The 23,221-nt window shown below is 43.5% G+C and overlaps 2 protein-coding genes and 1 non-coding gene across 7 annotated transcripts in view; all 3 read right to left on the bottom strand.

Moving 5' to 3' along the window:
- Positions 1–3,847, bottom strand: part of DYRK4 (dual specificity tyrosine phosphorylation regulated kinase 4) — a 49,493-nt gene extending 45,646 nt beyond the window's left edge. Inside the window, exon 1 of the mRNA XM_061124061.1 lies at positions 3,553–3,847. Coding sequence (XP_060980044.1) covers positions 3,553–3,590 — 38 coding nt within the window. The 5' untranslated portion in view covers positions 3,591–3,847. The remainder of the gene's footprint in view (positions 1–3,552) is intronic.
- Positions 3,848–5,262: 1,415 nt separating this feature from the next.
- Positions 5,263–5,334, bottom strand: TRNAC-GCA (transfer RNA cysteine (anticodon GCA)). Its single transcript has one exon. It is a non-coding gene; the product is annotated as a tRNA-Cys (tRNA).
- Positions 5,335–5,843: 509 nt separating this feature from the next.
- Positions 5,844–23,152, bottom strand: RAD51AP1 (RAD51 associated protein 1). 5 transcript variants are annotated; one of them, XM_061124730.1, is made up of 9 exons: positions 22,995–23,151; positions 21,021–21,070; positions 19,179–19,320; positions 16,498–16,601; positions 15,087–15,173; positions 14,217–14,366; positions 11,783–11,941; positions 9,637–9,786; positions 5,844–7,044 (listed from the first exon to the last, which is right to left on the bottom strand). In XM_061124730.1, the coding sequence occupies exons 1-9, from the start codon at positions 23,009–23,011 to the stop codon at positions 6,908–6,910; spliced, it is 996 nt and encodes a 331-aa protein (XP_060980713.1). In that variant the 5' UTR covers positions 23,012–23,151; the 3' UTR covers positions 5,844–6,907. The 5 variants fall into 5 exon arrangements, with proteins under 5 accessions (XP_060980713.1, XP_060980714.1, XP_060980715.1 ...); XM_061124731.1 differs by having other exon boundaries at positions 5,844–6,705; XM_061124732.1 differs by having other exon boundaries at positions 5,844–6,684.
- Positions 23,153–23,221: the final 69 nt, after the last annotated feature.

Raw genomic sequence — 23,221 nt, 5'->3', positions numbered from 1 at the left:
GAGCTACAAAGAGCACACTCACCCCCTCTTCTACTCAAGAGCTCTTAAATATTCAAAAGAGTGGCTTTTTGCTTCCCCAGCACCTGCTCATCTTCAGGCATCTGTGCTTTTATATCAAATCCCTCCTCATTTGGTAGAGCATCCAGGCAGGATGGAGAAAGCCTGGACTAAAAATGACCTCCCTTAAAAAGGAGGTTTGCTGGAATTACTACACTTTGCTGGAATTAAGATTCTCTTCTAATCAACACTCTGTTAGGCATCAAGAATTTTGCATCCCTCACCTGGTCACTGATTTTTTCATTTTTCTTTTTAATTGGGGGATAATCATTTTACAACATTGTGCTGGTTTATGCCATGTATCAACATGGTTACTGATCTTCAATTAAAGCAGACAAAACCAGTATTGGTTCTTTTCAGCTGTTACAACACATTCATGTTGGGTCTGTGGTCAGCACTGGTTCTCCACACGCTGAGAAGTGTGCATTACAGTTCAGGTGCTGACAACAATAGCAGTTGGAAAGTGGCTGGCATACCAGAATCCCTTCACATTTATCATCATTCTCTTTGATAAAGTCCAAAACAGAGAAGGGAACTAACAGACTTAAGTCTCAGAACCAATTTGGCAGAGTCCATGTTTGGAGAATTCCTTAGAATGCCTAGATTTTATGTACCTACATGTAGACAATTAAATCCCTCAAGCAAGACCAGTGACTGAGGACACTTCCACTGTTCTTTTGTAGTCTGAACTTCCTGTTTAAACAGCCTCACACTTTGGCCAAGTCTCCATTTAAGCCTGAACAGTGAAACCTGAGTTAATAACATTGTTGATCATCAGTCATCCAAAACAGGTCAGAGGTGCCACAGGTTACTTAAGCCCTGAATTGACTGATAGAACATTTCCAATATCACAAGTTAACTACAGACTTTAAAAAATTCCAAATTTTGCACTGTTCATCTCCTTCTGAGAAAAAACTTCGCTAAGCCTGGGAATCACCCCTGAGTGGCAGGTGTCCACTAATAGGACAGTGTGGCTTGGAATGAACAGCAAGCACGTGGGCTGCTCAGAAGAGGTGGGTATCAGCCAGAGATCCCTGGATATGAGCCGTGGGGTCGTGGACCCACTTTTTATGACCAAGTCAGATGAGATGTGCAGTGAAGACAAGAAAGGGAGCAGTTCACACAGCTCAGTATCAAATAAACAAAGTACCCAATCAAAAATGAGTGGAAGACCTAAATAGACATTTCTCCAAAATAAGACATACAGATGGCCAAGAGACACACGAAAAAATGCTCAGTACTGCTAATTATTAGAGAAATGCAAATCAAAACTAAAATGAGATATCACCTCACCCTGATCAGAATGGACATCATCAAAAATCGATGCATGATACAGGGTGCTCAGGGCTGGTGCACTGGGATGACCCAGAGGGATGGGATGGGGAGGGAGCTGGGAGGGGGGATCAGGATGGGGAGCACATGTACATCCATGGCAGATTCATATCAATGTATGGCAAACCAATACAATATTGTAAAGTAAATAAATAAATAAAACTGGGGGGGGGGAATCTACAAACAATAAAGGCTGGAAAGGGTGTGAAGAAGAAGCAACCCTCCTACATTTTGGGGGGGAATGTAAATTGATGCAGCCACTATGGAGAACACTGTGAAGGTTCCTTAAAAAACTAAAAACAGAGCTACCATATGATCCAGCAATCCCAGCACTGGGCATTTGCCTATTGAAAACCATAATTCCAAAAGATAGATGCCCCCAATGATCACTCACTGCAGTGCTATTTACAGTAGCCAAGACATGGAACTAACCTAAATGTCCACCAACAGATGAACAGATAAAGAAGACGTGGCACATATAGAGAGCAGAATATTACTCAGCCACGAAAAGGAATGAAACGGTGCCATTTGCAGAAACATGAGCAGACCTGGAGACTGTCACACAGTGAAGTAAGTCAGAAAGAGAAAAACAAATATTGTATAGTAACATATATGTGGAATTGAGGAAAATGGTACAAATGAACCTAACTGCAAAGCAGAAATAGAGATGCAGATGTAGAGAACAAACATGGATACCAGGGGAGAAGAGAAGGGTGGGATGAGTTGGGAGATTGGGATGGACACGTGCACACCATTGGTTTTAACAGGTAACTAACGAGAACCTTCTGTGTAGCACAGGGAACTCTACTCAGGGCTCTGTGGCGACCTAAAGTAGAAGGAAACCCAAGGGAGAGGGAATATATGTGTACATGTGGCTGACTCACTTTGCAGCACGGCAGAAAGTCATGCGACTCTGTAAAGCAACTATACGCCAATGAAGTTTTTTTTAAAAAAAGAAAAGAATGGGAGAAGAAAGCTCTGGGCCCCAAGTTGTTGGGGTCAGGGCTGGAAGCATGTCCAGTAGGTCTTATGAGTTCTCTAAAACCCACCTCTCCCCATCCTGCACTCAGTCCAAGCCAGTGATGCAACATTATCTTAATGGAAAAGTATAACACATTGCCTAGGGCTGTGGGGGTGCAGATTTATAAAGCTACACACCAGGGCCAAGGGGAGAAGCTCCAATTGGAAGAAAGCAGTTGATCATCAAGAAGCCTTGGGCAAGTCACTTAGCTTTTCTCAACAAGAAAATAGAAATAAAAATTCTACTCTCCTCACACCCAAATCTTTTAGGTTAGTGAGACTTTCAAAGAGCATTATACAAAAGTTAGTAATTCTATAAGGAAGCAATTAAAATAGTGCACATTTAAGGTTTTTAGCTTAAGAAATACATGTCAGAGGTACACACAGCTAAATTTAAAATGGATAACCAACAAGGATCTACTGTATAGCACAGAGAACTCTGCTCAGTGGTATGTGGCAGCCTGGATGGGATGGGAGTTTGGGGGGAGAATGGATACATGTGTATGTATGGCTGGGTCCCTCCCCTGTTCACCTGGAACTATCACAGCACTGTTTGTTAGCTGGCTATACCCAGGTCTCCCACACTGCAGGCGGATTCTTTACCAACTGAGCCACCAGGGAAACCCAGGAATACTGGAGTGGGTAGCCTACCCCTTTTCCAGGGGATCTTCCCAACCCCAGGAATCAAACTTGGGTCTCCGGCATTGCAGGCGGATTCTTTACCGGCTGAGCTACCAGGGAAGCCCCCAATACAAAATAAAAAGTGAAAAAAAAAAAAAGGAAATACATGTCAGAGAAGGGTTATGTATAGGTACTACACTCAGCACTGATGATCCATTCTTCTTAGAGACATGCCTATCGTTTGAGTACTTTGTCATCAAGGAGATAATGGGGCCATACTTTGATATTATGATCTGAAAATAAAACTAATCCTAAATACACGGATGTTGGGTTCTGAGGATGCAGCTGGACTTGGAGCAAAATCGGAAATAGTACCTGCCTCCTCCCCGCATTCACACCTGCCTTTTTCTCCTCCGACCCGCAGCCCTTCTCTTTTCCTGCATCCTGTCTCTCGCGCGCCCCACCTTCCGCCCCCATGGCCCCCACGTGTCCCCCCCCCCCCCACCCCGTCCCGCCCCTTACCTGGTGCCGGTGTGGGTGGGAGGCGGGAGGAGCTGCATCGGGCTTGCGCAGACTGCGGGAGCTGCCGGTTCGGACCCATAACTGTGAGCGCCGGTGGAGGGCCACACCCTGCTCCCGTCGCTATAGAAACTGTTTCCGCCCTTTTTGTGACTCCTGAGCTGAAAGGCTGGGGCTCTGGGCTGGTCCCAAATCACCTTTCACCTCAGCCGAGAGAGACAGCTCTTTTCCTCCTGCTCCTGTTCTCTTGCCTCCGGTCTTTAAAGTTTGGGACAAGAATTGAAGGACATTCTGAGGTTAGAGAGATTCCAGTTGATGCAACAGGCTCATGAAGCGACCCCTCACTCTCTCCCCCTTCACAAAAGTGTGGGGTTATCAGAAAGTGAAAGTGAAGTCGCTCAGTCGTGTCCGGCTCTGCGACCCCATGCATTGTAGCCCACAGAATTTTCCAGGCAAGAGTACTGGAGTGGGTTGCCATTCCCTTCTCCAGGGGATCTTCCTGACCCACGAATCAAACCTAGGTCTCCCGCATTGGAGGCAGAGGCTTTACCTCTGAGCCACCAGGGAAGCAAAAAGCTCTTAAACTGATACAAATGTAATCTAGTCAAGTTATCTGTATAAGACTCTTCCTTAAAGGCAAAACCCGGGGTTATCAGAAGCACACAGTAAAGGTTCTGGATAGGATTTATTCATCAGAGGAACATTTTTTTGTGCACTTACTCTGCACCAGCTTTTAAAAGCAGGAAAACGAAATAGTTGAATGACAGCAGAGTTACCTAGAGACATACAATGTGGCCCATGGAGAAAACAGACATTCAAATAAAGCTTTTTGAAACAGCCGAGTTCGATATGGGTCTTCTAGCACAAGAAGGAATTAGCAACGGGAAAAAGGCAAATAGAATCATCTGAAAACCCAGAGCCACAGGTGCAAGCACCCAGCGTGGTGTGGCAAGGGCCAAAGGTGCACATGGGTAGCAGGGGACAAGGCTGAAGAAGGGGACAAGGAGCCAGCCTGATTCTAAATAGCTTGTGAACTAAACAGGCTGAGGAGTGCGTGCGGGTTTTAGCAGACGGGTGTTCTGCTCAGATTTTGTTTTAGGAAACTCCCTCTGGCTCTAATGGGTTGAAAGGAGGACAGAGTAGCTTGCTCATCAAGGCAAGGATGCCCCTTAGCAGCAGTAAGTGATGGGAGTGTCAGAGAAAGAGCGGCACCTGGAAAGAGAGAGCAGGAAATGGACTAGAGCTTGCTGACCGTATGGGATGTGCAGGGAGCAAGTGCCCCAGGTCCCTCAGCTGACTGATAGTGATGCTGTGTACTAATAGGAACTACAGAGGGAAGACGCCTGGGTTGGGGGGATGTCACCGATTTAGTGATGACGTATGATCAAGGGGCCAGGCAACACAGCTGCGTCAAGAGCAAGTTCTGGGCTGAAGAGCCTGATTAGCAGCACTGTCACCTAGGTGACCACGGCAACTTGAAGTTACTCACGTTTTGAAGGAAAAAAGGAGCAGGGGGAAAAGAATGGACTCACACGGAATATGATAGGGTGGTGAGAGCAGTGGGTGTGGGTGACACCACATTTTTAGTGAAGTCGCTCAGTCACGTCCGACTCTTTCCGACCCCATGGACTGTGGCTAACCAGGCTCCTATGTCCATGGGATTTTCCAGGCAAGAGTACTGGAGTGGGCTGCCATTTCCTTCTGCAGGGCATCTTCCCAACCCAGGGATCGAACCCGGGTCTCCTGCATTGCAGGCAGACGCTTTACCGTCTGAGCCACCAGGGAAAGACTGGACTCACACGGAATATGATAGGGTGGTGAGAGCAGTGGGTGTGGGAGACACCGAACATTAGCAAGCCGTAAAGCAATGAGTAGGCGGGGAGAAAAGTACCCGAGTGGCATGCTATGGCCCAGGAAATAAAGCGTGTTAAGCAGGGTCTGATGAGCAGGGTCTGTAAGACAGTGAGAACATTTACCCTGGGTTTGACACCAGAATGGTCATGAGTGTTTTCTGCAAAGCCAGTCTAGACACACTTTAAGGTAATTTTCAATAGGTAGGTTAATACCACACACAGAGATAACAGGGTCATCAAGCTGGCCCAGGTGATTAATCAATGACATCAGTACTAGCACAGTATAGCTCTTAGTGTTTATTGTTAAACTGCAGCAAACAGAGTCCCTCAAACCCGTGTTCCTGGAAAGCATGCTTCGGGCCAGGGGCCCGAAGGGAGGGTGGGTTGGGGATGCACCACAGTATAAAATTTATACCAGACAAGAAAAAATATACACAGCAGCAGTAGGCAAATGTTCACTTTAATCATAAGTCTGAATTACTTATTTTCACATTATCATATTTCATAAACCAAGAACTAGGTATTATATACATTTTTAATGGTTAAAATTCAGAGAATTTTTATTAAAAAGTGATCAGGAGCTGGTTGAAATTTTCACTGTAAATAAAAAACATCTATTACTATTTTATTCACAGTGAACTTGTATCCAAGCTTCCTGAAGAGCTATGCTAATACAACAGGGGTGACAACCTTGACAGCCACCTGCTAAAACATGGGCTTCATGTACAGTGATGACTTTAAGAAACAGCTCTTCCTCTATTTACAACAAAAAGAATAACTTTCTTTTTCTTTTGCAGAGCACTTATTTTATCATGAAATGTAGACAGAGACAGACGGATGCAATGGTATCAAGGGAAAGTGCATATCAAAACTTTTCCACTTTCATCAAAGGTTTTGACAATGAAGGTTTCATGAAATGTCACGAAATTTTATTTGCTATAAGATAACCATCTATTAATACTTCTAGGTAGGAGACATACACTATAGTACAGCAACTGTTTTAATGTGGAAAATAATTCTGAATTCTCATTATAAAAACATTTGGCTAAAGTATGAAACATCATGGTAATAAAACTGACAGTGTAGTTGTCAGTGTAGAAACATCCCTGGGAGAAGTGGGGATCTTCCTCTTTCGAGATAAACTCTGCACATGACATTCAGGTACCATCAACTCGACAAAGGCAGGAAGCAGCATCCTGTTACTGGCAATGAGAGGCAAGTAACGTGGACCTCCTCCGTGTCACACTGACAGCAAGGTGATGACAGTGACCGCTTATATCCACTGAGGGAGGAGAATATGCTCCTTCAGAAGGAAAGGACATTCCAAGAGAATTCACATAAACACAACTCTTGCTGAAGTCTCAGGCAGCTTTGCAGAGAACAGCCACAAAACAGGTAGAGGTAATTTATATGACATTGAAGGATTCCTTTATATTACAATTCCCTCCTCAAATATAAACCCACTTATACGAATGAGAGCTTCTTAATCAAATATCTTCCTGTGGCTACACGCAGCTACTGGTGGAGTTTGGATGCAGAGGTTTAACCCGTGCTAAGCGGGACAGGCCAAGGCGGAGGCTCTGACTCGGAGATTTCACAGCCACTCCTGCCAGGGGGCTACGGCTGCTGCTTCCGGACATGGCTACAAGAAAACACGTCACCTGATGCTGAGCATGTCAGACACCCTTCACAAAGATCAGTCTATGAAACAGGAGAGGCCAGCAGAAGTAAGTAAAGTTGCTCAGTTGCGTCCGACTCTTTACGACCCCATGGACTGTAGCCTACCAGGCACCTCCCATGGGACTTTCCAGGAAAGAGTACTGGAGTGCTTTGCCATTTCCTTCTCCTGCTATGTAGGTTCTATCAAGTTCGAGCAAAAGAGTGGGAAGTACTAGAGAGCAGAAAGTTTGTCGGATAGCAAACATCCCCAGAGGCCAATGTAATGACACCACAACTTTAAACGTGAAAACTAAATAGGAAAGTTGGGAGCAAAGAACATTGATTGTAAAGGCATTAAAAAAATGTAATTATAATTTCTAAAGTAGCAAATCTAATACATTTTTAAAAATTCTGTAACTTTTACAAATACTCCTTAAAGAGTCTATTCTTCAAACAGTAAATAACTTTGATAAGTACCATTTTTCTTTATTTACACATTTCATTTATGCTACCACACTAATGGAGCGATTATTTCCATAGAGTATTAAATTTCAGAATTTATCCACATATACCTTTGTAGTTGATATGGAGTATAACCATAAAAAGTACAACTGTGTATAATTTTTTCATACAAAGATTTTATAAACATTTCCAAACTTTTGGGTTGTTTCTAATTTTTCACCACTTTTCTATAAATGGTTATAAAAAAAAAACTGACAACTTATTACTTTTTCTTCTTTTGAATTCTTTGTAAGAATAAATTCCCAAAAGTAGCTCTGAAATCAAAAGACAAGTTTATTTTTATGGTTCCTGTTAAGCTGTCCTATAAAAGGATTACAAATTTATAATAATTACACCTGCTACCCCACAACCCAGATGCACTGGTTGACAGTTTTATTATTTTCTAGCTTGAGAGGTATAAAATTGTATTTTATCATTTTATGTTTCCTTAATTACCACTGAGATTGCCACTCTTTTCATATTTGTTTCTAATGGTATTTCTTGGGGGCAGCGGTACGTTTATGTCCTTGGCTCATTTTCCCACTGGAGCCTCGCTGGTCTTCTCAAGTTTGTGTAAGACAGGAGACCAGCTGGCCATCTGAGAGTCAAATCCTACTCCCAGATATATTGATTGGTCGACTTTTAAGTTCATTTTTACGAACTAGTAGATTTCCCACTGAAATGTGGATTCCTGGCTTCTCTTGAAAAGAGAAATACACGGCCCATCGTCCCAAGTGTGAACAGGCAAGGGGAGCAGGGCAGCGCGGCCTCCTTACAGAGGGCACGACGCCCGCTCACTCAAGCCTCTCCTGGCCCCGGTCCCTCGCGGCCAGCACCTGACCCGCCCCGCCTTCCACACAATGAGTCTGCAAGCACTCTGTGTTTTATGACGATGACTCTTCAGCCATCACTCCGTTATCCCTTATCTTTTGGCTTATGCTGCCTTCAAACTTCTGTAACTCATTATATCAATTCTTTAAAATTTCTTTTGTTGAGGAATCACTATTCTCAGAAGAAACAGACTTAAGAAATACCCTTGAACTGAAACAGCATCATTATTTCAGTAAATAATCTTTCTCCTTTCCTTCTCCAGAAACTTTTTAAATCCTCCCTAAAATCTTAGAATTTTGAAACCAGTATACTTTAAAGATTATACAGTGCCTGCCACTGTGATGATGATGATGATGTGATAACCCATTTCAGATGATGAAATGAGGCCACAGAGAAATGAAGCAACCACAGAGTCTCAGGCCCACATCCATCTGTGAATAATCAGTCATCCTTAGGAGAGTGACCACTGTGGACCAGCCAAAGGACATCATGGAGAAGGAGGATTGGAAACCCCAGGAGACTTGGAATGACTCAGCAAAGGAGAGCAGACATGTGAAGAAAGCCATCCCAGAGGGAGGAAGCTGGACAGAAGTGCACACATAGGGTGCTGAAGGAACAAAGAACGTGTCTTCCCCTCCTGGGCCGGATGAGGGGAAGTGGAGAGGGACTGGCAGGAAGTCACCACCAGTCTGGGTGTGAAATGAGCAGGGCCTGGACTAGGGTTTTAGGAATGTCAAGAAGCACAAAGGATCATGAGACTGGGCTGTGGAGCAAGAGAAAACAAAGGGAAGCCGAGGTGTAACCACTGAAGGTTTGCTAAATGCTGGAATTCCCGAGGTTTCTGCCACACTGCAGGGGTCAGCAGGTCTTGAGCAAAGAGATTTGTCGACAAACATTCATATGTATCAGGAATCTGAAATGCTGGTACTCTCTCACTGTAATTCTACTACTTGGAATTTATCCTAGGAAATAGCCAGGGATGTGCTCAGATTTCTAAAATAAGGGTGTCTGTGCTAATTGCAACCTTATTTATCACCATGAAGAAATAATAAACAACTTGGAGGCTCAAATATAAGGGAATAACAAGTGATGAATAAATGCAGCAATTAAAAACCTTAGTTTTGAAGACTGTGTAATAATATGAGGAAGTGCTCATTCGTAACATTTACAAGAAAAAAATAACTACCTGTGGCAATTTTCCAAGTCCCTGCCCTTGAGCAGTAAATAAACACACTATACATACCTGGTGGGACCCACTTAGGTCTCTTGCTTTCTGCTGCAGGACTGCATATCTGTGAAGGCATCCTACTGGTCTCTGAAGAGACAGAACCCTTTCTTGGTGAGGACCGAGATTGTGACTTGATGGCAGCTGGAGTGCAGTCTACTGAAGTCACTTGTTTGAAAATACACATAAAACAGGGGTCACAGAGCAAGAATGACGTCTAGCATGCATGTGTGAAAATTATACAGTTCCATCAGCTTATAAAAATTAAAGAAGCAGAATCGTAAATCCAGAAAACTCTCATTAATCAACATTTACAGAGGGCCTAGGAACAGCCATCCTTTCTGAGCACTTCTATGCTAGGAAGTATGGTAAGTATATCCTTTAACACTACCTTTAACCCTGAGGGCAGCTCCAATACAGAAATGACTCTCCCCACTGTCAGTTAAGGAAACAGAGAGATTAGACAGTCGGCCTGTGGTCTGAGAGCTAGTAGGCGTCTGAGCCGGAAGTGGAAACCACATCTGAGTCCAGAGTCCACACTTGTTACTCACACAACAGTGTCCAGTCACGATGTGTCATGAGATACTGAATGTATCAGGCTCCCGGGTCTCAGAGTATCCTATTCCCAGGGAATGTATGGTCCCCTCACTAGACTCTGGTAGAAACGGCAGAAAAGTAAAGAGATATGTACACTGCAGTGTGGTAAGAGAGAGGTGGGCCTGGGGGAACTTACAAGCCACGTGATCTATATGTTTAGAAGCATCCCACCAAGAGGGGTGTAAAGACAGAGCACCTAGGTGGCTCTGTGGTGGCCCAGGTGAGAGGGGATCGGGAACGAATCGGGAATGAATGAAGCGGGAGAAAGTGGGGAAAACAGCAGAGTGGAGAGCTTTCAGTCATTAGAAAGGAGGAGGGTGCTGGAGAAACGGGAATAATCAGGACTCGCAAATTCCCGTCATGGACACACTGTCTGAGAAGGAACACAGAATGGGAGTGGGTTTGGGTTTGTTTTTGATGGAGGGAGAAGAAGTAGGATACAAAGTCTCAGATAACACTTGCTTCGAGACACCTCAGCAGCATCTGAGTGCCCGTGGACGTGAACACCTTCACCACACACTCCTCCTCCTGTTACCGTCTGCACTCCCGCGGTCAGCACGCCCCTCAGGCTTCGCTGCCAGGACGGGGATGTCCGGTATTTTGTGCTGTCCAACACGCTGGTAGCCATGAGCCACAGTCAGGTGGGCACTTGGAATGTGGCAGCAAAGCCAAGAAACTGACTTTCAAACTGTACCTAATTTTAATTATGTTAAATGTGATGGAACTACTTTGGCTAGTGGCTACTGTATTGGATACCTCAGCTCTTACAATTTTCTCTACCAAGGGAAAAATTACGGGACTCTATCAGTACTTAGTTCTCATTTCTCAGTAGTACTCGGCACCAGTACTCAGCACTGATCTGTTCAAGGGGAGGTGAGACAAAGGCCATCCTTAGCAATGGGGTCTGAACAATAGTTTCAAATACTATACATATATTAAACAACTAAGACGTAAAAACTCTATCAGTAAGAAACAAATCAGGTTTAAGGAAGTTATACTTTATAGTAATCTATTAATGTATTATGAACTCACAAACATCTCAACTTCTTTCACACAAGAAACAACTATTCCACGTTCAGGTTGTCACTAGTTTCAGAAGCTGTCTTATAAAACTGGTTTCTTCTAACTAAATCCATTCTAAAGAAACCAAAACGCCCTAAACACAGACAGGAGGGTTCTCCCCTCCAAGACCTGTCATGTGCAACAGCGGCAAATGAGATGCACCACCTCCCTGTTCAATCGCTTGGAGAAAATGTGTCTAATGGACGGATCCAGGCTCTGCATGGAGAAAGCTGGGGGCTAGTTCCAGCCATCGCTTAGCCGTGAGAATTCAACCCGTGGTCTGACCTCTGAGAGCCTCAGTTTTGTGGCTGTGAGATGCAGGGGACAGGAGCTGCTCAGGGCCCCCTCAGCCTTCCACCCACCCCACCGTGGCCTGCCATCCTCCCCGGGCTGTGACGAGAAAGGAACACCCCACAGGTTAGGGAGACTAAGGGCAGAGTGGGGAAGCACTCTAAGGAAAGCAGGCCCATGTCCGGCGTGAAGGACGTGTGAGGGACTGGCTTACCCCCAGCACCACGCTTGGGTTTAGGCTTCTCCTTCTTTTCGGCTGGAGGTTTCACCTTTACTTCTTTCCGTTTGGTTTCTTTAACTTTACTTTTGCTCACAGTGAAGCTTTCATTGTCTTCACTCCCACTAAAATCAGAGTCATCCTCAGAGTCTTCACCTGAAACAGATCACACCTCTGCTCACCTCTGCTGGAAGACACGGGGCTTCCGGGGCCCCAGCGTCACCGTCCGCACACACATCCCCGTCCCCCCAGTGTCATGCCATCTCCAGGGGCCGAACAAGGCACGGTGCCTGGGTGTGCATCTGGGCCCCTCACTTACGTGTCCTTGACCTCAGACACGCCCCTGACATCACTGTGCCTCAGTTTCCCATGGATAAGATGGGGAGGACCCTACTGCCTCCACCACGGGGCTCTTGTGCAGACTGAGTTAATACAGGTAATAAACACACTTCCTAGGTGATGCTCTGCTCTGCCTATGGTGTCACTCATGTCTGAGAGCACAGAACGTGTGGCTGCCCGGCTCCCGGTGGGGTCAGCGGATGCCTGGCTTGAATCCCCGTCGTAAAGATGCTCATCAACCTCTCGCTGATGGCCTCTGCCTAAATCAACTATGTCATTATGATCTCAAACTGTGATGTCCTTATCTGTCATTCTTCCCACACTAACACAATTTTAAAAACAGACGATCAACCCACGTATTCACATAACAGTTACCAGGTTATACAGAATTTACTATATAAGGCCAGCAGATTGCATGAAGGCTGCTATCAATATAAATAGGACCTGGCAAAATCAAGTAATTATTTCTGGAATCCCAAGAGGATCTGGATTTGGGAAGGCAGGTGGTGGAGAAGCTTCTCTAGAATTTCAGAACAGAGTCCAGGAGGCACGGCTTCCTGTAAGCTCAACAGCCATGGCATTTTACTTATTCTGTTTTGGCTTGAGGGGACAGACTATAGGACAGGCTAGGACTCTATGTACATAAACTGGAGGGGCAGCGACAGGACACCCAGAATCCCAAGCATCAGCATCTCCTCCTGGGCAATCTAAAAACCCAGACACTGGGTTATGGATTTGGGAGAGCTTTATATGTCCTTAGGAGAAGCCTTGATTCTCTCCTTTTCACTTTTCTTTCCCTACTGAAGGTCACAAAAGGCGCTTTCTCTCATCTAGGGTGAGCCGATGCAGGGGGAAATTCTGAAATGTCACTTAAAGGGACCCTGCTCCAGATAATGCGGGTTGTTTGAGATGATTCCACCAGCACATTCAAGTATAATAAACCATCAGCTGAGGGGATAGGAGGGAGCCATTCTCAGCTTACGGCAGAAGAAAATAAACTGGCTGTACCGCCCCTTGAAGTACACCGAGCAAGACAGGGAACACGGGTGTCCTTGCATGGTAGGATCCAAAGGGGATTCCGGACCCACAGGACAGCATGGACTTGCGCTCTCTTGGGGTGGGCGACTCAGAAGGAGTCAGGAGGCTGGGAGGAGGGAGACTGTGCGTGAAGCATCCACAGCACAGGCTGGATGGTGGTCACCACCTCCCCCCGACAAGCTGCCCCACAGGAGGCCAAAAGGATTGTTCTTGGGGCTGGACCACACGGCGTTTGATGGAAAGCACAGCCACACAGGGAGTTTGGGGGGGACTGTAACAATGCAGCGAGAAAAACCAAACCAGCTCTCAAGAACTGGAAAAGAGACAGTCTTTTTGGTCCACAAGTGAGGCAAGAAGACAAAGGATACTTCTGGGAATCTGTGAATTCTTAAGTATCTACTAGTACATAAACTATCAACACTTGACACCTCAGATCTTAGTTTTCTGTCTCAAAGGTAAGCTCTAGTGTCAAGAACACAGCATCCAAAATAGAAACCCAAATATGTGCTGAATAAATGTGGACAAACAACCCCAATATACATACATACAAACATACATATGTACCACATCTCCTTTATCCCTTCATCTACTGACGGGCCCTTAGGTTGCTTCCGTGTCATGGCTATTGTAAATAACGCTGCAGTGAACGCAGCGGGCGTATATCTTTTCTCATCACTGTTCCTGTTTTCTTCAGATAAATACCTAGGAGTGGAACTGCTGGATTGTAAGGCAGTTCCATTTTTACTTCTTTGAGAAATCTCTAATGTCACTGAGCTCTTGTGTATGTACTTGCCTGTTCTGTGGTCTGTGGTCTAAGCCTTTCCATCAGTCAGAAGTGCTATTTCATCCCTAAATGCTACTCATTTTTCAAGGCACAGCTTAAAGTTCACCTCCGGATAAAGTTTTTCCGCCAAAAGCATAGCTGAATTTAACTGTCCTGTGTTCCTCAAATTTGCACAGCCAACGCTCAGCAGTGTTCTGCATATAGCAGCAGTCTCCGGGAACTTCTGACTGACCCTCCATAGGGTGGAGCTTGAGTGAGGACATAACCTACCAGTTGCAAAGTCTGGCTCAGAGTCGTCAGCTCCATCGTCATCACTGTTTTCCAAGAGAATCTTCCTCTGCTGGACCACGGCTTGGGAGGCTGCCTTCCTTCTCTGTGGAGTGTCCTGAGAATCATCCTCCTCAGTGATTTTATCTAGATCTTCAGGACATTTAAAAAAAAAAAAAAATGAAAGTTTTTGTGCCAGGTAACGTCTAAAGAGGGGCTTCCCAGGTGGTTCAGTGGTAAAGAATCCACCTGCCAATGCAGGAGACCTGGGTTCGATCCCTGGGTCAGGAATATCCCCTGGAGGAGGGAATAGCTAACCACTCCAGTATTCTTGCCTGGAGAATCCCAGAGACGGAGGAGTCTGGTGGGGTGTAGTCCACAGGGTTGCAGAGTCAGACACATCTGAGCGACTAAACAACATCATCATCTAATGAACTGCAAAGTAGACTTCCGTTACACCTGCTTTTCTAAAAAATCTGCCCAGCTGCGTCCTTCCTGTGCTTCCAGTAACAGACCACAGAGCCCAGTCTGGTCAATACAGTACATCAGTCTCCTGGCAGCAGTCTGAGTTAAGCATAAGTCCAAGACCCAAATTGAGAGTCTTTCCCCAACAGTTTTCAAGCTGAACTGGGAAGATGCAGCCCCTTTCTTCAGGGTTCAACTGCTGTCAACTAGCAGTCAGGGGCAGTCATGACCCTACACCAGGGAAGGAACCAGGTCTGCAGTGAAAGACTGAATACAGAAAGAGACGAAGAGGTAAAGAGAACCTTCACAAATGTGAAGACCTTGGTTCTAGTTTTAGTTCAAGGATTTAAGTAAGAGTTAGAAAAATGATGATGGAAAAGATAAATATTATTAGTATAAAAAACTTACCTAAATAATCACTGGCTACACTGCAGTTGGAGACATGAGGAGACTTCCTCGGTGCTTCTGTTTCCCTCTTGCCGTGTTTGTCAAAGCCTGGATATCAGGAAGAAGGAACGTGCAGATGCACCCTAATCAACCAGGGACTAGAAGCAGGAAGAGAAGCGCTAAAATCTGACAGCATTTAGATACAGACACATGAACCAAACTCAAACTAGCACACTGATCTGACATGGCAAAACTACTCTAAGATTAGGACTTTTGGCTCTGAAATCACGCAAACTTTAATGGGACCTAAGTTCAAATTCAGGCTCTTAAATTAGCTACATACCAGGGGGAGGCTTCTTATCCTTTACAAAACTTAATTTCCTCATCCATAGTGAGACAAAGAAACAGGGTGGGGATTAAATGAGGCTCCTGTGGGGAATTAGATGTTGGCTGAATGTGGAAACTACTTATTGTGGTGCCCAGCACATAGGAAACAGTTCATAAATGTTAACTATCATCCCTGTGTAGGCAGATCTGTGCTTTTACTAACGTAAATACTCTTCAATCATTATTATAACTTTAAAATGATCTAGAGTATTGATCCTAATGCTATGGAATACATGACTCTCAGAGAAGGAAATCCTGTTACACATGTCACAATCCTTTATAGGAAAGAGATTTTCATTTTCTCAATTTTAGGTGTAAGACATTTCTCTTAAGTTTCTTTGATAAAGGCCCCTCTAATCAAAACTATCTCACTGATTGTCAAACAGCAGGCACTATTGACTTAAACATCTTTACCCTTTAAATAAGGGAATGTGTTTAAAATCACCTCCAACAAAAAAGAAGTTAGGCCAAAGTAGTTTAATCCAGAAAGCATTTTAGCAACATGAATGTTTTTTCCAAGAATAATGATTTCTGCCTCTCCAGGATATCAATATTGCCATCTGCTTCCTAGTTGCCAGAAAAATCAAAGAAGAAAAATCCACAGAAAAAGTCAGCAGTCATAAACCTATTAAGTCTACTGAGCTTGCTCACCAAATTAGTACTTTTACCTTTCTGAATAAATAAAGATTACCACCATTAGATGATGCTTAACTAATTGCAATTTGGAGAGAAAAAAGTGGGCCGTTAGGATGTCGAGGTCAGAAATTACATTTTCACTGTGTACGAAGACGAACTGTGGATCCAGGGTCACAGTCCATGTCCTCAAGTGGACCCTGAGTGTTGGGCAGAGAGATATTTGTGTGTGGAGGAGAGTTATGTGATGGAATAAGCAACTAATCCAGCAGGACCCTCTGCAAACTGCTCATTTTATAGTCCAAAGTATTAAAAGTACATCCTTCCCCCTGTACAAGTTCATCCAAAGAAATGATTACAAAAGGGATAAGAAGGTTTCAAAGATAATTACAGAAGATAAAGTTACGCTTGCCTTGAGACTGCTTCACATCAATGGTGACGGCTGGAACCTCCTTCACCGACAAAGCCAGTGCGACCTCTAGATCTCTCTGGTAGAGTTTGTCGTCCAAAGCCATCCTAAAACACACATAAATACGAATGAGCTTTTAAACTATCAGTCTCAACTAAACAGTAAACCTTGAGAGAGGTTAGCTAAGAGTTTCCAACCTCAGGAAGATGCTTTTACACAATGATCATTATCATAACGGACTTTAACATTCCACCTCCTGAAATTTAAGTGTTATGTTGGACCCAGCAGAACAGAATAGACAGGGGCAGTGGGTGACGGTGTCCACGTCATTGTGGCGTCTCTTCCTCACCACCAGCCCTGTCCAGGTGCGAAGCACCAGCCCAAGTGAGAGCAGACGTGAGTCAAACATCACTTCTGCTTAGGAATCTTCCTTGACCTCAGCCACACCTCCTTAGGCAGCTATTACAGCTCCTATATTCAACTGAAATTACTCTCTCTCTCTCTCTATATATATATATATATTTAACTATATATATATATATATATATATATATATATATATATGTTGTTGTTTTTTTTTTTAACATCTTCTCTGCCTAGTCTGGATTCTGACAAGTATTTCAGTAAGCACTTACTCTGCGTGAGGAACTGCACTAGACAGGACACTAGAAGTGCCCTCAGAGTCTGCAGTTAATGAGGAGGTAGGAAAGGAAGTCCTGAAATAATTATCCCATGTAAACAGATTATCATGCCTCCTGTTCAAGGTGGTCAAGAGTGCTCCAGTATTTAAGAAGGGAATGCAAAAAGACAGACAGAAAAGGTTACATAAAGGAGATGTTGAGATGCACCTTGAAGGATTTAGTATCTTTTAAAATAATAAGTTTTATTGAGATATAAGTCACGCAGTGTAAAATGCAGCCTTTGAAGCCTACAATTCAGCAGTTTTTAGTATATTCAGAGAGCTGTGAAGCTACCACCACTATTAATTTCAGAATATTTTCATCATCCCAGAAAGAAACTCCATACCCACTAGCTGTCAGCCCCCATTCTCCCTCCCCAGCATCTGGCAAGCACTAATCTATGTGCTGTTTCCATGGACTTGTCTGTCCCAGGTTTTCCATGTTAATATTAATGGAATCACATAAAATGTGGCCTTTCGTGCTTGGCTTCTTTGGCTCACCATGATGTCCTCAAGGTCCGTCCATGTTGTGGCATGTATCAGGACTTCATTTATTTTCATTGCTGAATAAGGTTCCACTGTGTGGGTATACTGCATTTTATTTATCCAGTCATTAATCGACAGGCATTTGGATTACTTACATTTTATTTTTGGCTATTTTGATTAGTGCTCCTATGAATATCTGGGTACAGGTTTTTGTGTGGGCAGAGTTTTATTTCTCTTGGGCATATACCTAGCTGGGTCGTATAATAACTCTACACTTTGGGATACTGCTACTCTGTTTTCCAATGAGGGTGCACCATTTTATATTCCCAGCAGCAATGCAAGAGGGTTTCCATTTCTCCACATCCTCCTCAACACTTGCTACTATCTGTCTTTCTGCTTCCAGCCATTCCTATGGGTGTGGCATATGATCTCACTGGGGTTTTGATTTGTATTTCCCTGATGGCTGCGGATGGTGAGCATCTTTTCATGTGTTTATTGGCCATTTGTATATATTCCTTAAAGAAATGTCTATTCAAGTCCTTGGCCCATTTCTAAATTGGATCATGATCCTTTGTAGTGTTGGGTTGTAAGAGTTCCCTATATATTCTAGATGCAAGTCCCTAATGGATCATATGATTTGCAAATCTTTTTTCCCATCCATTGGTTGCTTTTAAACTATATTTTAAAGATAGTACAAGAAGCTCAAAAACAAAGAATCAAAAGTGAAGAGAATGGCGTGGGGTAAGTTTCTCTATGTTAAGCAAGTTTCCTCATACTACTGGAGCAGTGAAGCATCACACGTGCCATGTTCCACTTGTCAGAATCCCTCCTCAGCTGCCTCCTCTCCACACTGCAAGTCTGGGGCTTCTCAGGGATTCCTCCCCTCCATCTCCCCCACTGCCTCCAAGTACTACCTAATGGAACTCCAAGATTAGTTTGAAACTACAGGTCCTTCTCACTGCTGGACAAAACTCAGTAAGATAAAGTGAAAATATTTTTTATCTGTAGAGAAATACACGGTTTCACTTTTTTTTTTTTTTTTCTGGTTTTTCCTGAGCTACCTACAATTAACATCCAGCACCGTGTAAGTTTCAGGTGTGCGGCACAATGATGTAGCTCATATACATCATCAAATGATGACAAGTTTAGGGACCATCCATCCTCTCATTGAGAAATGTGGCTCTGAATTTTATAAACTGTCCTGACAGACGTAACTTTAAACAAGGTAGCCTTGTAAGACCTGAGGAGTTCAGAGCCAGGTGCAAGGTCTCCTTGTAAGGGCAAGATATACCTTGTAAACTTGGTGATTATGACTTAAATGGTTACTTCCTTATGCATTCATGAACCTAAAGCAGTTCAGAAAGCCAGAGGGGATTCGTGGTACATTCCTGTTCTCCTACGTGAATTAAATAAGACCTGTGATTCTGCTCAAGTTCTAATTTAGACCAAGAGTTTGAATTTATCTCTTTTAGATTAACATATCTAATGTCATATATTCACTGTATGTCTTACCTCTCACCTTTTTTTAGGGGTTTTCTCTTGTAGTGGGATGTCTTTTTCCTGGAGATTCTTCACCTTAGGTTCTGGTTTTTCTAGTTTCAACTCCTTTTGTGTTGTTCTGGATTTCTTATTTAACGGTGCGGTTGCAGGAACAAAATCATCTATTTATGCAAGAATTAAACATAAAAGAACACATGAAATTGCTTTTCCTAAGGAAGAAATAAGGTAAACTTACTTTCTTGGTAGTTGAGAGTCATTACTATGTGTGTTCAAGTTTTAAAGATAAGCAAACTGTTTGTTTTCCATAATCTAAAAAATACAGTTGGTATGCTGTCTTTATTCTCACTCGAGCTTTTCACTTTGTTTTAGTGACTTTTTTTAAAAAAGAAAAAATCCATCTGTCAAAAACTAACTCCCTGAAAAACTACAAGGGCCACTAAGCTAGCATATGTAAGTGGCAAAGAAAAAAACGATTAATTAAAAACCTCTAAAACCATTAGAAAAATCAATAAAATTCCCTGTATAATTTTATCATATCGACAAGTGGAAGAAAATTATTTTTATGGAAATTTCATAATGCAGCCAAATACTTTCTTTCAACGACCCGTTCAGTACAGTTCAGTCACTCAGTCGTGTCTGACTCCTTGCAACCCCATGGACTGCAGCACACCAGGCTTCCCCGACCATCACCAACTCCCAGAGCGTGCTCAAACTCATGTCTATCAAGTTGGTGATGCCATCCAACCAACTCATCCTCATTACCTTTCCTAAAACAACAATCAAGCTAAATAAAGTAAGAAGCATCAGAACCTGGAGGAAGAGAAAGTAGCTCCTACTTAGGACTTTACAGTAGCAGCCTTTACAGTGGTATCATCACCTTAAAAGCCCTCCTACGATCCCACCACAGTAACTTTTTGGCAAAGGGATGTTGTTTTCCAGTCCATTCTGTTTTCATGGGTTTTTCTGTTCTACCATCCTCAGAACTGAGGTGGTTCTTCTGTTGACACTCAACATAAAACCACTGCTCTAACTTTCAAACGCATACATGACATGTATGCATACCTTCGAGGTACCCACAGTCTGATTCATGGACCTTCCCATTTATCAACAAGTGTTTTATGCTTCTCCACATAGAAATACAATAATCTGTGACTTTTCCCCCACCTCCACACCAGTTTCCAGAATACAACCAGCAGTTTATACCTATTTTGCAACAGACCGATGACAAGAGTAAAAAGCTAGAAAGTCATGTTCTATACTCTTCTCTCCCAAGTCTTAGACACATCTAAGACTGGGCTCCAGGCAAAAACAGATTCCTTCAAACCAAGGGATTACTTAACATTTGACTCCCAGAAAACTCCAGAAGTCTAAGAAAGAAACACAAAACTTACTTTGAAGTATAATGTAACCTAATACCATGTTTTTCAAAGTTTTTGACCAAAGTTCTCTTAATAGCAAAGACAAGTACATATGTAACACAATAGGGTAAAGCTTAAGCCTGAACTTCCTTCAGGGGCTTGCTTTACTCTATCATTAATGGGGATTTTACATTATATTCTGCAACACATCTGCATCTCTGAAAGACAGGGGGAACCTGGATCTACAGTAGTTTAGACCTGAAAAATCATTTCTCCTGGCCCTGTGTGGTTATGATTTATGCCAATAATAATTCTTGTCAGTGTAGTGATCAGCATAATTATCCTAAATGCTAAGAAAATTATTTCCCCAGACCTTCCTCATATACAATTGGTACAACCATGTCTTAGCCATACACATACACACCCCACATACACATTATATCCTATAAACTAAGGAAATAAATTATCAAATATTTAATGAAGAAATAAGATGCTCTACTTACCATCACTATCAGAATCCTCAAACTGGGAGTAATTGACTGGCTTCTTATGCCTGTGACCAAGACAGAAATTTTATTTATACAAATGTCAATTTCTCACCTCCATTTTTTAAGGCCATTAATACTCTTGAGTAAATAAAAATGTTTGGATTCCCTTAAGCACATATAAATTAAAAACATGATTTGCATTTTATGCAAAGATATAACATTGTTATACTTGATAAGGAAAAAAATTCAGATAATAAAGTAGGAATAATCAATATAATTAACACAAAGTTTACACACTGTTTACTTGCATTGGGCATTTAGAAGTTCTTGTTGTATGTATTCTTTTGTTTTATATGTGAATTCTGATGTATTAAATTACCAACTTCCTGATACTGTATTAAATTACCAACTTTTATCTCTTCCAATGTTAATTCATGCTCACTATGCTGCTGCTGCTGCTAAGTCGCTTCAGTCATATCCGACTCTGTGTGACCCCATAGATGGCAGCCCACCAGGCTCCTCTGTCCCTGGGATTCTCCAGGCAAGAATGCTGGAGTGGGTTGCCATTGCCTTCTCCAATGCATGCATGTATGCTAAGTCACTTCAGTCGTGTCCAGCTCTGTGTGACCCTATGGACAGCAGCCCACCAGGCTCCGCCATCCACAGGATTCTCCAGACAAGAATACTGGAGTGGGTTGCCATTTCCTTCTCCATGGCTCACCATGCAATAGACATTTAAAACATGGTGAGTCTGAGAAACAGCCTCAGAGACATGGAAAACAAACTTCGGATTACCAAACGGGAAAGGTGGTGGGAGGGATAAATTAGGAGTTCGGGATTAGCACATACAAACTATTATATACAAAACAGATAGACAAAAAGTTTATACAACACAGGGAACTATATTCAATATCTTGTAATAAACCATAATGGAAAAGAATACATATGTGTATGTGTGTGTATACACAGATATGTTTTATATACATAAAACATATATATAAACTGAATCACTTTGCTGTACACCAGAGACACAAGATTATAGATAACTACACTTCAAAAAAGTTTTTAATGAAAATTAAAATAAGGTTTTCCTTCCTGTCACTCTCTCACACTGCCATGTTTATTTTCAGCCCCTTAGAATGCAATCTCCAGCACCTAAATATATGGATATATACCTAGTAAATACATACTTCCAGCGCAGAAGTAAGTATATTCGAAACCCTACTAAATGAATGGCTGACCCTAGGTCTCCATGGTGCTCGACTGAGGTAAAGTAGAGGAAGAATTTCCAACAGCACTTGGTGGAAAACACAGAGGATCTGGCGCCAGCTGGCTTAGATTTGCTTGTTACCCAGCAACTTACTAGCTGTATGATTCAGGCAAACTGACTTTCAGGTCCAGAGGTTTAAACTGATAAAATGAGAAGACCTAAACTTTCTATCTGAAAGAAGTATAGTGACCAACAAATGAATTAGCAGGCCATCTGATGCAAAGAACTGACTCATCTGAAAAGACCCTGATGCTGGGAAAGATTGAGGGCAGGAGGGGAAGGGGACGACAGAGGCTGATATGGTTGGATGGCATCACCGACTCAATGGACCTGAGTATGAGTAAACTCGAGTTGGTGATGGGCAGGGAGGCCTGGCGTGATGCCGTCCATGGGGTCGCAAAGAGTCGGACACGACTGAGCCACTGAACTGAACTGAGGAGCTCAGTAAAATGCAAAGCGTAATCAGGTCTTAGTTGAACGGGGTGGGTAAAAGAAACGGCAGGAACGGTCAAGGACGCCCAAGAGAAGGAAACGGCTAGGTTGACAGGACCCTTCCTAGGAGCGGGAGCTCTCACTGGAGGCCGGGGTGTTTCCCTGTTCGTCCCACTATCGCCACCCTGGGTCCTCGAGCCCTTCTCTCCATCCCGCGCAGGTAACGCGGCCTACAGCGTCTTCCTGACCTTCCTCCCCACCCTCGCCGGATTCCATGAGCTACTCACCTCGCAGGCCGCACCATGGTCCCCTCCGAGGCTGGAAACCTGCAGCTCTCAGGCTTTAGCAGGCAGCCGCCACGACAGTTCCAATTCCCGCCCAAAATCAAACCCTGAGCGTTCCGCCTATCCTGCGGCTCGCCAATCCTCGCCAGCCATTCCGGCTGCCGCGCATGCGTTCTGAGAAGAGCGCGTTAGTTCACGCCCTCCCCAAGCACCACCCTTCCGCTTCCGGT

The sequence above is a fragment of the Dama dama genome, chromosome 22 (genome assembly GCF_033118175.1).
Source record: "Dama dama isolate Ldn47 chromosome 22, ASM3311817v1, whole genome shotgun sequence".
In the NCBI taxonomy this organism is placed as follows: domain Eukaryota; kingdom Metazoa; phylum Chordata; class Mammalia; order Artiodactyla; family Cervidae; genus Dama; species Dama dama.
Note: the sequence above shows the minus strand (reverse complement) of the source record. Positions and strands in the feature narration are given on the sequence as shown.